The 12,518-nt window shown below is 40.0% G+C and overlaps 2 protein-coding genes across 2 annotated transcripts in view; one reads left to right on the top strand and one right to left on the bottom strand.

The window, feature by feature from the left end:
- slit3 (slit homolog 3 (Drosophila)) overlaps positions 1-3,962 on the top strand; it is a 220,166-nt gene extending 216,204 nt beyond the window's left edge. Inside the window, exons 35-38 of the mRNA XM_053429489.1 lie at positions 30-190; positions 547-704; positions 909-1,114; positions 1,224-3,962. Of these exons, the coding sequence (XP_053285464.1) occupies positions 30-190; positions 547-704; positions 909-1,114; positions 1,224-1,477 (779 nt within the window). The 3' untranslated portion in view covers positions 1,478-3,962. The remainder of the gene's footprint in view (positions 1-29; positions 191-546; positions 705-908; positions 1,115-1,223) is intronic.
- A 2,112-nt stretch (positions 3,963-6,074) lies between these two features.
- On the bottom strand, positions 6,075-8,665 carry LOC128446075 (uncharacterized). The gene is made up of 4 exons (XM_053429031.1): positions 8,577-8,665; positions 8,123-8,449; positions 7,669-8,013; positions 6,075-6,875 (listed from the first exon to the last, which is right to left on the bottom strand). Exons 1-4 carry the CDS (start codon positions 8,650-8,652, stop codon positions 6,781-6,783), a joined length of 843 nt encoding a protein of 280 aa, XP_053285006.1. The 5' UTR covers positions 8,653-8,665; the 3' UTR covers positions 6,075-6,780.
- Between the last annotated feature and the right edge of the window lie 3,853 nt (positions 8,666-12,518).

Here is a 12,518-nt window from a genome sequence, read left to right as displayed (position 1 = left end):
CTCTTCCCGTCTCGCTCCTCATTTCCCAGGCGTTCCTCCTCAAGTGGTGGCCTTGGGTCTACGGCCAGGCCCCGACCGGTCTCCTCAGGCCTTTTACGGCTGCATCCACAATGTCCGAATCAATGGGGAGCCTCAAGATCTGAATCACAGAGCCATGGGAGGAGGGCGATCCCAGGGAGTCGAGGGCAAGGTAACCACATGGCCGGAAGATTCTTTGTAGCCACACGTGGTGATTTACGAGCGTTCTACAGGAGAAACCCTTTAGCCCGTACGTGTGCCCCGTTAGCAACTTATGGGCAAAGTTAGGTTTTGCAAGCGAGAGGAAGTCTGATGCAGATCTTAATGTGGAGAGGAGCCGCCTCTGTGACCCTGAGTTGTTCAACAGCCGTCAGTTAGTGTCAGGAGGTTCAAACCCAAGGAACAGATGTCCTCACTGTTTTTATCCTGGACTTACGTGTAGCTTTCATGCAACATTAAACTGTTTATACCTGTAAGTGTTCCAAGGCCGTTGACTGACCCTACTCCCCCCCCTCGTTGTGTCACCAGGGCGATGGGATCCTCGCAGGGTGTCATACCTGCAGTGTGTGTGCACAGGGTGTGTGCAGGGAGGGCGGAGAGATGGGGGTGACATGTGAGTGTCCTCCAGGACGCAGTGGGGCCCTGTGCGAGCAGTCGACAACACCAACCCCCTGTCAGAGCAACAGGTACACACACACACACACACACACACACACACACACACACAGACTGAGCAGAAAGGTTCAGGAAGACCTGCCTGTGCATGTGAAAAAATGTTGTGATGCTTTTCATGCTCTTTATTGTTGATTTCTTTATTATGCCACAAACACACATTCATTCTAACATCCTCCTCTAATCTGTCGTCCCTCTTCCTCTTCCTCATGCTCCAGATGTGTTCAAGGAGCGTGTGTGCCGAAGGGTCAGTCCTACAGTTGTCAGTGTCGTGAAGGCTACCAGGGTCAGTATTGCGATCGACGACAGGAGCCTCCGGCCTGCAGGGGGCAGCGCTGCGGACACGGGGAGTGTCGCGTGTCAGAGGTTGGAGAGCCAATCTGCCACTGTCAGCCCGGGTTCACCGGAACCACCTGCGACACAGGTAAGATGGGATAATATAAACGAAATAGATGGAAAGCATTGCGATTTATTGAGCGTCAGGATTTTATATCAGAGTCTCATCTGCTTCTCTCCTTTCCACCAATGTCCAGAGCTGACGTGTCAAGGAGAGATGTTGAGGGAGCAGCTGAAGCGCCACCACCCCATGAGAACATGCACGTCCACCAGCAAGATACCGCGCATGGACTGTCCCCGGTCCTGCCAGGCTGCAGCGCCCCCTGGTGTTTGCTGTGGCGTCACCAAGAGCAGAAGGAGGAAGGTGGTTTTCCGCTGCAGTGACGGCACCTCGTACTCAGAGGAAATGGAGACCGCTCTGGAATGTGGCTGCTCCAAGTGCCCGTTGTAACAGCACCGCAGCTTGTTCGTCTTGTTTCGCAAACACCCACCGCTGCCATTTTGTGAATTCTACACGTCAACGAGGCTGTCGCTCTGAGATTTCTTTCCGCATCGATGAGCAACACCATTATGTGATTTTCTTTTTTCCACATTCACTTTGACCGCTGCCGATTTGCCGCCAAGAGAAAACCACGAACGAAAACAAACATGGGACATGTGTGCGTGTTTTTGACAGAGAGAAAATATATTGTAAGATATAAGTGAGAAAAAACATAGAACTTATTTTTATTATGGATTTTTTTTTTTTGCTTAAAAAATGATAAAAGGACTGATGAGCTGTTTTTAATATGTTGATTATATAATGTGTTACATAGTATAAAAAGTTATTTTGTACCTTGTAAGAAGAAAAAGTACACCACCAGATAGATTAACATTCCTTAAAAGTATATGAATTTATATGTACGTGTAAATCTATATAAATATATACCCTAACCCAATGAATTTTATATTTTCAAAGTGTATTCGCATGATGTTAATGTGAGCGCTGATGTGTGGGAGGCTGTGGACACTGAGAGACGAGGACTGAGAAGAAGACCTCTGTTGATTCCACTGTGAGGACATGGAGGCGCTCTTGTTGCTCTCTCGCTCTCGGAGGCTGAAAGGAGACTGTCTGTGCCTGGCTAACCTGCTTCACTATATAACGGACATCATCCTCACCTGTGAGTTTTTGTATGAGAAAACACAAAAGACTCTTTCCATGGAGATGATTTAACAGTTTGTTGTGTCGTTCTGTAGTTTGCTGTTGCACACCAGACTTGGAGCCGCGTGAGGTTTGACATGAAAATCTGAAAGACATTCGCTGTTCAGAGCTCATTATCATTTCACACTATAAGAAATTATGCTGCGTTAATACCATACGCTGTAAATAAAGATGGACGACACGTCTCCACTTCCTCCCAGTGGCTGACGCTATGTTGCATTTTTTACATTATATGGAGCAAGAGTTTGTACAGTGGTGATCATGAAGTGGAGATGTGGCATTGAGGTCCCGCCCAATCACACGCTCAACCAATCGGAAGTCAGTCAAGCTGTCAATCACGATGTCTCACCCTGTTTGTATAGCATCTAATAACATTTAAACATACGTCTGTGTGATAGATAATTCGCTATAATAACAGAAACCTATATAAATAACAAATTGGGGCTTTGACTTTTAATTTGTTCCATCCTCTAACATTGTGAGGAAGCAAGATGTATATGACAGCCAGCCACTAGGGGGAGCTCAAGATGATTTGGCTTTACGTTTCAGGAGCTGTCATGTCGTCTGTCTTTACATACAGTCTGTAACTGTTAGCTGCTGAGATATAAAAACCAGTTTGTTCATCAGGTGACAACAGGAAGTCATTTTTAATCTTGTGGTTTCCTGGTGGAAGCCATTGCACCAAAGTCAACACTCTTTGCCTTAACAGTTGTGTGTGCTGGTATTTGAAATCCAAACATGCAGTGGCAACATTGTCAACCGCTGCCGATGAATGTTCACATGTGACAGTTGACAGACCATTCAAATGTAACAGTGGCCTTCTTTAAAAGATTCCTCTCTGCTGGGTTCTATGAAATGTGTCAATATCCCCGGAGCAAACAAAAACAAGAGAAGCCCTAATCGTGCCTTGGCCCTTTTGTTGTGAAGTGTTTGTTATAGAAATCATTTCCTCACATTGAATGTAAGATTACATCATACACTCGTGATGCGTTCAGTGTCTTGTACGATAGTGTTATGTGATGCAAGTCGGATTATTCGGTGGATTCTGCTTTAAGGTGCCTACAGACAGATGGATATTTACCTCAGAAAGTTGACGGTATAGCTTTTTGATAACGTGTTTAAACGTCCACATCGACAGTGGATGTTTAAATCAATCATTGTTCAGTAACTGTCAGAAGTGCTCCAGTCTGCGAAGCTCCACGGTGACGACCCAGTTACCTGCTGGGTCGAAGGAGCTTCTGGGATTGTGTCCCATGAAAAGTACCACAGAACAGTCTTTTTTTTAACTTCCCATAAACGACTAACATTATTACAAGCATAGCAAAATACTATAATGTAACTACTACTGTATTGTTTAGTTTATACATAGTTGCTTTGTTTACAACATCTGCAAAGAATTGTCACACTTTTACAGTTAATTTACAGCTCTGCTATTCCGGGCTTGAGACAAACGAGTATTATCGTTGTTGGTCGATGTCACAGTTTTTCCTTCCTTCTGTTCCTTCTATCCAATCCTTCCCTTCTCCTTCCATCCATTCACTTTCTCACCAGCCCTCCTCTCTTCTGTCCTTCCCGTCCGCTTCTCACAACAATTTGACCTTTCACCTGTTGCCTCCCTTTATTTGCCTTTTTCGATCCCTTCCCTTCTTCATTGTGAACAGAATAAAACACCTCCGATGTGAGTGATAATTGATACTTATGTTGAATGTTAAAAATTAAACTACCATTGAAACTACTTTGCCTTCTCTGTCCGAGTTCTTGAGACTGCATGTTTTAATATGTGCAAAAAATACAAAGAAAATCTCCCACATCATCACTTGGATCGAACACCAGTTGGTTTTAGTTCAGCCTTGTGTTATATTTTTAGTTTTCTGTCAAAGGCGGCAACAAAGCCAGTCTTAATACAAATGTTTGGGTGAAGTAAGACCTATAAAAAGTGTTATGTTTCTATAAGTTTTACTTAGTTTTGTTTCTACCCGTTCTGGGAGAGATGCACCGTTATAAACTTGATGTGTTCATGTGCTTTTGAATTGAAATGTGGGGAAAAAACATGGAGGCTGCAAACAATTTATACTGAACTCAAGAATTGAAACTTTCCAATAACACTCATGCTTTAGTAACTCTGGGGAAACTCCCACAGTTAAGATATACATCTCTACATAACAGGAGAAATCCTAACACTGCTACACAATAAACTATAACTTTAAAATGGGTAACTTCATAAAAAAAGGCTGTGTTACTTTGAGAAGGTAACTATTCCATAGTTTGATTAATCTGACGTGTTTTATTCATCTGATTGGTCAATTTAGAGAGTCCTTCCCTTTTCTGACAATGTGATTGGTTAAGAAGGAGGGAGAGAGGGTGGAGCCAAGTCAATCAGAGATGACAGCTGCTTAGAAAGAAGGGAACGTGCTCCGCTAACGTAGCAAAAGTAGCTGAATATTCAAATTGAAGTCGTAAAGTACCTTAACTCCTTTGTAAGAAGTGTGTTCTTCAGCTGTTGTGTGTTTTTTGGACTTTGTTAGAGTTTTTAAGGAGCTAAGCACAACTCTGAGCTGCTGCTAGCAGGGTGCTAACAGGGTTTGTATGGAGGCTGCACCTGTGGCCCAGAGGAAGACCCACCAGGGTTCTTCATCACCATTTGGACCGAGGAGGATGGTTTGTTCTTCTTCATCTTCTAAGGACCAAATGTAGATGTTCTCTTCTTCAGTGCTTGGGACTGTTTGGACCAAGTAAGAAGAACTATGTCTGTTGGGTGAGTTAATAAAACTGCTGCTAATTGAGATAGGACATTAACAGCTTCTCTAAAGGTAACACACACACATACACATACAGCATCAAAGCTGCACACAGGTCTGCAGCTGGAGTTCATCTGCCATTGTGTTTATTGCCGTTTCTTATTTTTATTTATTAATTGGGTCTAAAAGTGTTCAAGCTAAATTGTTTAGCGTTGGGATTGTGAATAGTTGTTTTGTGTTTCATTGAGGTTTTATTCAGAAAGAGAAACTGTGAAAGCTGCTGAGGGATCTTGTCCAAGTTGAGAGGTGCATTCCTGCTGATGTTGAGTCTTGTGGCTTAAAGATGCATTCTGTCAGAATAAATGGTTCTTGGGTCATTTGCACATTGTTGTGGTTGAACTCATTAACATATGTATGTAAATGAAATTTGGAAAAATCTTTGTTTGTATAAAAACACACTTTATTTAGACTTTGGCATGTTTGAAGCTACACCTGTTTTGAAACAGAAGCATAAAGAGTGAAACTCAAGGGGTTAAATTCACACATTCCCATTAAAACACATACTTCCCATCTAAGTGGTGACATAAGGGAAGATGAAACTCATGCTTGGTGATATGGAAAGTGTGAAACTTTTTTTTTATGATTCACAGGCTTTATTAAGTGTGTGAAAATAGAGTGGATTTGTTCCTGCAATAGAATGCTTTGTATTACTGTACATGTTAAGAAAATATGTAAGATATTTGGTGTAAACACTTAAACATGTGACATTAGTGAATTGAACTGTCTAATCTGCTCTATATGCATGTGGCACAGTAACTATCTGGACCTGTGGGATCCTGTCGACTGAGCATGAAACGTGAGTCCATCTCAATGAAATGCCACTGATCAGAATAATCAGTAAACCAAGAAAACGTTAAATCATCAAACCAGCTGCTTCTCACCACAAGGTGGCAGCAGTGTACAAACAGAGGTACACTGCGTTATCAGATTTCACAGAAGATTTGTACAGGTCATTTGGAACTGATATTTAATAAATGACCGAAATAATAATCATAATAAGGACATAAGTCATTGCAAAGGCAAATCGATGATATTAAACACAAAAATGATTGTCTTCAGTGCATGAACAGAAATATATTTATTATTATTAAACAAGGCAACATTAGCAAACAGACATTGAGGCTGGAACACGCTTTTCTTGAAGTGTGCATGTTTCTGAACGGCCCCGGGATATGGAGGTGCACAGGTACAGGCTTCATTTGGAGACATGGTCTTCCTGTCTGTTGTGTATCCATCCACCTGCAGCCCCCGGATCAAGTGATCAGCGGATGTTCACACTCAGATGCAGCACTACACACATTAAGCTTTGAGAGGCTTGTCTATCAGCTGGTCTCTGAGTCTCTGCACTGTCCTCACCCACATGAATATTTCTTCAACAGCATTTACTCCTTGCAGGGTTTCATCATTTCTCTTATTTCTCCCTCTAGAAATAACTATTTTTAATCATGGAAAGACTGACAATTGATACAACAGTTGGCTTGATGTTATTAACTGTAATTACAAATACTATTAAATCTTTATGGTACATCCTTGTCCTCTGAAGGCAAGGTTCATCCCTACAGGGTGGGAAAAACAAGGCAATAACCCAAACTAAATAGCATTATCTCCATTAATGATCTGGCTTTTGATCCGAGGCTTGAGGTCAGTGGTAAAAAACAAGTCAATACTGAAAATATAAATTTGCACAAATGGAAGCATGATTATTATTCACCAATGATTGTCCCGAGCTGCAGCTACATGTCCAGCAGGTTTCTCTCATGATCGAGGGAGAGAAACGAGGACGGCAATCACAATCACACACAGAGCCAACAGCACCCCCAGTGCAATTACCAGTAGGTTCTGCTCTTGTGCTGAAACCAGAAAAAAAAGTTCCATTAGACATTTAACTCTTGACTATCCATTTACTTCTGACTAATTTATGACTTTTTTTTTTTTTAAAGGCAAAAACCTTTTAGCCTAAAATTTCACTGAGGTTTATTTGTAATTAAATAGAAATACAAAGAGAAACACAAAAATAGGAAACAAGGACAATCTTAGGGACGAGCTCAAGGTTAACATTGACGAGCACTCAAGTACTAAAGTTGTAGGTTCTCAAACAGAACATTGTTCAGAATATTTAAAACCATAAAGAATAGTGAAGTGGACATCAGTCAGTTTGAAAACAGATTACATTATTAATATAGATTGTAATTAAGACAGAAACAAGAACTGATCCTTGTGGAACACCATCGTTAATTGGTTATTTCTAGTTTTGACACAAAATCCTTAAAACTATTACTAAGGGTCAAGATAAATACACAATAATTATATGAAACAAAAGCGTTTGATAAATTGATAAGACAGACATTGCTACATTTGACCTAACAAGAGGAATATTTATTTTATATTACATATATGTTTTTGTAATGTAACAGAGATGGCGCATTTATTAAATTGTATGTGTGCACATAAAGAATTGGTTATGTAATTTACTGCGTTTAAGAATTAAGTGTAGAGTTTAATCATAACGTGATTTCTCGCTCTGCATTTATTTCTCAGTTACCTTAAGTTACCAATACCAACGCATTGGGTCTCCTGAGCAGAGAGGTCAAACTTTTTTCTTGATTATTAAAGCATAAGTTTCACAGAACTGTAAAAACGTACTTGTCTGCACTTTGGTTCCTCCACCAAACAGGATCTCTCCACATGTGACCACAGCACAGTAGTAAGTCCCAGCATCTGAGGAGTTGTGTATAGTTTTGGACAGACTGTAGACGCAGCTCTTCTCCTCTTGTCCATCTCTCCTGCTGCTCTGAGTGTAAATGAAGCTGGGATGGGAGCGTCCTGATCCGGCTCTGAACCAGTTCACCCTGTGTTCACCTGGACACTGGACCAGGTTTTCTTTGTGCTCAGAGAGAAGTGAACACTGGAGGATCACTGAGGCTCCTGGTCTGACTGACGCAGTCTCTGGACTTTGTCTCACGCTGTAATGTTTCTGCTGATCCTGATCTGGAGCATTTATTTGAAAAAGGCATTAAATCACTTCACAATGAAAATTGTTACTTACAAACATTGTCTCTCACATGCGCTCAGACACTGACAGTACAAAGTATTTTACCGTTCACAGCCAAGAAGGTGCCACCGACGAAAGTCAGTTGAAAGGTTGATCCAGTCTGACAGAAGTATGTTGCTTCATCCTCTTTGCTGACATTACTGATGTTAAGAAGATACTGATCATCCACTCGTGTGAGTGTGAAACGTAAATCATTGACTTCAGTCTTGTTTATTATACTTGAAGCAACTGTTTGCAACGCATGTCCAAAAGACTGTTTATACCAATAAAAGAATCTGTTTTCAGAGACTGGACATTTCAAACTGACGTTGTTGCCGCGTTCCACCTCAGTCAGAGAGATCAGCTGAGGAACCTCTGCAGTTAGAATCAGAGCTGAAGAAAAGGGACAAATAACACAGTTAAGCCTTGTATAATATACCGTATTTATAAATCTACAAACACAGTATCGATGGTTAAACAATCATTTCCAGTAGTATATTTGCTATAGTCATGTACTCACCCTTTGTACCAAAAATAATCAAAGCAGCCAGTTCCCCAAACATTGTGGTGCAGCGGCGTTCTGTAGACCTACTCATGCTTCCTCTCCAAATGAAAGATATACTGATACGGTCATCGAGATGTTAACAGTCGGATACAATCTGATTGGCTGAAACATACAAACTGCACTGCCCCCTAAACTTGCCAATCATGCAATTCATTTTAAACTTGAGAGAAAATAGGCTCAAAATGACCACATTGAAGCTAAAATAGAAGATTCAAAACTTCATACAATGATTGGTGCATTAATTTGGGTTTCTCAAAAACAAAACAGTTTTTCTTTCAATTAAAATTTTTGTTTTATTTAAATAAATTTAAAATCAAGCCAGTGTCTAAGAGGACAAAGGAAGTAACCTTATTTGCTAGTGAGATTAAACATGTAAGAAATTTTCAGAAATTTCCTCTCATGGTTCAGTTGTTGTTTCGTGCTTAGATATGCAAATCCGAAACTAATCTGTTGCATTCAAAAAGGAAATTGATACATTTTCACTCTGCAAGAAGGAAGCCATCGTCAAACATCAACATTACATTACATGTCGTTTAGCTGACGCTTTTATCCAAAGCGACTTACAATAAGTGCACTCAACCCCGAGGGTACAGACCCAGGACGACAAGAATCAAGAAAGTACAATTGCTTCACAACAAAGCAAAACTACAAAGTGCTATAAGTAAGTTCCATTTAAATGCTACTAAAGTGTTAGTTTAAAAAAGTTGTTTTTAATTATTTATTTTTATTTATTCAAGGTATAGTCGGAAGAGGTGTGTTTTTAGTTTGCTGTGGAAGATGTGTAAACGTTCAGATGTCCGGATGTCCATGGGGAGCTCATTCCACCATTTAGGAGCCAGGACAGCAAACAGTCATGATTTTGATGAGTGTTTAGCAGTGAGGGAGCAACGAGCCGATTAGCCGAAGCAGAGCGGAGTGAGCGTGCTGGGGTGTAACGTTTGACCATGTCCTGGATGGAGACTGGACCTGATCCGTTCACAGCATGGTACACAAGTACTAGTGTTATGAACCGGATGCGGGCAACAACTGGTAGCCAGTGAAGGGAGCGTCTAGAATGACACTCAGTAAAATGCCTATCTACATTAAGGAAAAATAATGGTATAGACATGCTTATGAAGTCTTAATACACTACACATTGTTTTGATTTGTATTGCATTCATGATATGGAGCAATCTATAATTATCATGCAGCCCAGATGACCTCACTCACTTTTTTAACTGAACACTCTTGTTTTTTAAATATCTGTCGCTACTTCGCTCCCTAACAAGTTGTAACATGTAAACGTGAAACTAATTAGTGGCTGAAGTTGTGTTGCTCTTCTTGCAGAGTTTGCACTAATCAGGACGTCAGCTCGGGGATTTGGGGGGAAAAAGCATAGATAATTATAAAAAAATAAATAATAATTTTGTTTAATTCATACAAAATGAGCCATTTGTATTTCGGATACAATTTACATGTTATGAACAAACGCTTTTAAAACATGTGCAGCTTTTCATAAAATGCCAGAGGACAGATACTCAAACACATAAAACTCCTCCATCGGTCTTTGTTCAGGTTCACGTCTGCCACGACAACAAGTAAAACCACAGACTGCAGCCACACTGAGAGAAGGCTGGGCCGTGTGTCTGCCCTGAGACCAACCACTGAGGCTGTTGACTCACCACACACCCGACCAGGGGCTTCAAACTGATATGTAGTGAGGGAAGAGCGACACAAAACTTCAGCAGGCGGATTTTAGTGGAACAAGCTGTGTGTGTGTGTGTGTGTGTGTGTGTGTGTGTGTGTGTGTGTGTGTGTGTGTGTGTGTGTGTGTGTGTGTGTGTGTTAAAATATATGTGTATTTTCATTTGTTTCCCCTCATTGTGGAGATCCTATCCTCATCTGTGCATTTGAATGATAATTGACATTCAGAGAGTTACAGGTTATTGATACAGCTTTGAAATTAAGCTTGAAAAATTAGGAAAATAAATTTCAATTTCAAATATTTCATTTTCTAATAATTTCAGCCACGTTGGAAACTTCATTAGTGCACCTCATATGACCCTGGAACAGGCCGGCTGAGGAGCCATGGATTTATAAAAACATTTAGTTATATATATATATATATGTTACGACAGCCTTGTATTTTTTTTTACATATTTTTTATACAGCAAAAAAAGTCTGCAATATTTTTAAATCTGGGGAAGATATTCTGTTGGTTTGAGTTTTTGACAAAGTACCATTTGATTCATTGTTCTCCTCTTGCAATAACAAGACCCCTTATTTACAAACACATGTATCTAAAAACAAATTCCAAATGAACTTGTGCATCCTAAACTATTACTTATCTATATAATGTAATACATAAAATCTTCATGTTATTTTGTTGTGGTGGAGTTTTTATTGAATTTTATTTCATTCAGTATTACTTTGTACCTGCTGCCACTGCATCACTGTCAGCTGATGTACACTGAAACAGAATTTAACAACTGCTGAATTACTTGTTGATAATTGGCCAAAGGTTAAGTTAAGATCAAAGCAGACATTTTGCAAGTGTGTGATCCTCAACTACTCCTGTAAGTTGATGTGATATTAACAAAAATAAAACAATAAAACACTGGTTTTCCACTGGACGTTTTAATAACAGATATAAAACCAGAACGAGCTCAGCTTCTTGAAACTGAGCGTGAAAAACCCCCCCTCATATTCACATCTAAATACGAAACCCTCACCACAGCAATGCTTAAGTTTCCATTTGGTCTTTGGTGGTGACTGTACACATGTGTTTCTATGTTTTTTGCTCTAGTTTTAATCCCATAACTTGAAAATATATAATTATTACTTAGACATGTTTTACAGGTAGTTCCGGTTGTACCATGAACCTCCACTCTTTGGTCTTTTTTGATGTTGTCCAGTTTGCTGTGTTTTGTAAACTCGATGTGAATGTGTTTCTGAGATACTGTGGCAGTGGAGCTCTGCTTCCTGCTCACAGCCGCCTGTCGAGAATACAGAGGATGGACGGTGTGACCACAACCACCTCCCAGTTCAACATGCTGAGCTTGATGTGCTGTGGGGGGGGGGGGGGTCATCACTGGCTCGTGCAGCATTGCACTGTGTCAAAGAGCTGCATACACCTTTTTGTCTTTAATTAATAAAATATAAATCATTTGTAAGATTGTATTTTTTGTCATTTGAGGAAGCAGAATCTTACAGTGTAGTTATATATTGTTCAGTGCTGTCAGAATTGATTCGGGCTTCAAAGCTTTGGCATTGAAACGCTTCAGGTTACTGTATTCTATATCCCTTTACTTCTTAATATCCTATTAAATCAAAAAAATTATTCCAACCGTTATTCAAAGTTACCTGCACTACATCCTGTTAAACCTTTGGAGTTGAACCAGATGTTTGTAATTGTTGGAAAATGAAAGTAATTACTCTAAACTCAAAACTGATTCATCACTTGTGCAGAAACATAACAATAAAACAAAGTAAGTGTTCAAGCTAAATTGTTTAGCGTTGGGATTGTGAATAGTTGTTTTGTGTTTCATTGAGGTTTTATTCAGAAAGAGAAACTGTGAAAGCTGCTGAGGGATCTTGTTCAAGTTGAGAGGTGCATTCCTGCTGATGTTGAGTCTTGTGGCTTAAAGATGCGTCAAAGACATTCTGTCAGAATAAATGGTCCTTGGGTCATTTGCACATTGTTGTGGTTGAACTCATTAACATATGCATGTAAATAAACTCTAAAGACTAGTTTGTTTTTAGGAGTTACAGGCTTAATAAGTGTGTGATAATAGAGTGGATTTGTTCCTGCAATAGAGTGAATGCTTTGTATTACTGTACATGTTAAGAAAATATGTAAGATATTTGGTGTAAACACTTAAACATGTGACATTAGTGAATTTAACTGTCTAATCTGCT

The sequence above is a fragment of the Pleuronectes platessa genome, chromosome 8, assembly GCF_947347685.1.
Source record: "Pleuronectes platessa chromosome 8, fPlePla1.1, whole genome shotgun sequence".
Taxonomy (NCBI): domain Eukaryota; kingdom Metazoa; phylum Chordata; class Actinopteri; order Pleuronectiformes; family Pleuronectidae; genus Pleuronectes; species Pleuronectes platessa.
The sequence above is the reverse complement of the archived record's forward strand: the minus strand, read 5'-3'. Positions and strand labels throughout refer to the sequence as shown.

Coding starts and splice junctions, on each gene's coding strand:
- LOC128446075 (XM_053429031.1), bottom strand. CDS start 8,652: ATGAGTAGGTCTACAGAACGCCGCTGCACCACAATGTTTGGGGAACTG. Junction 8,450..8,576: donor GATTATTTTTGGTACAAAGG/GTGAGTACATGA, acceptor CCTTTTCTTCAG/CTCTGATTCTAACTGCAGAG. Junction 8,014..8,122: donor CACCTTCTTGGCTGTGAACG/GTAAAATACTTT, acceptor TAAATGCTCCAG/ATCAGGATCAGCAGAAACAT.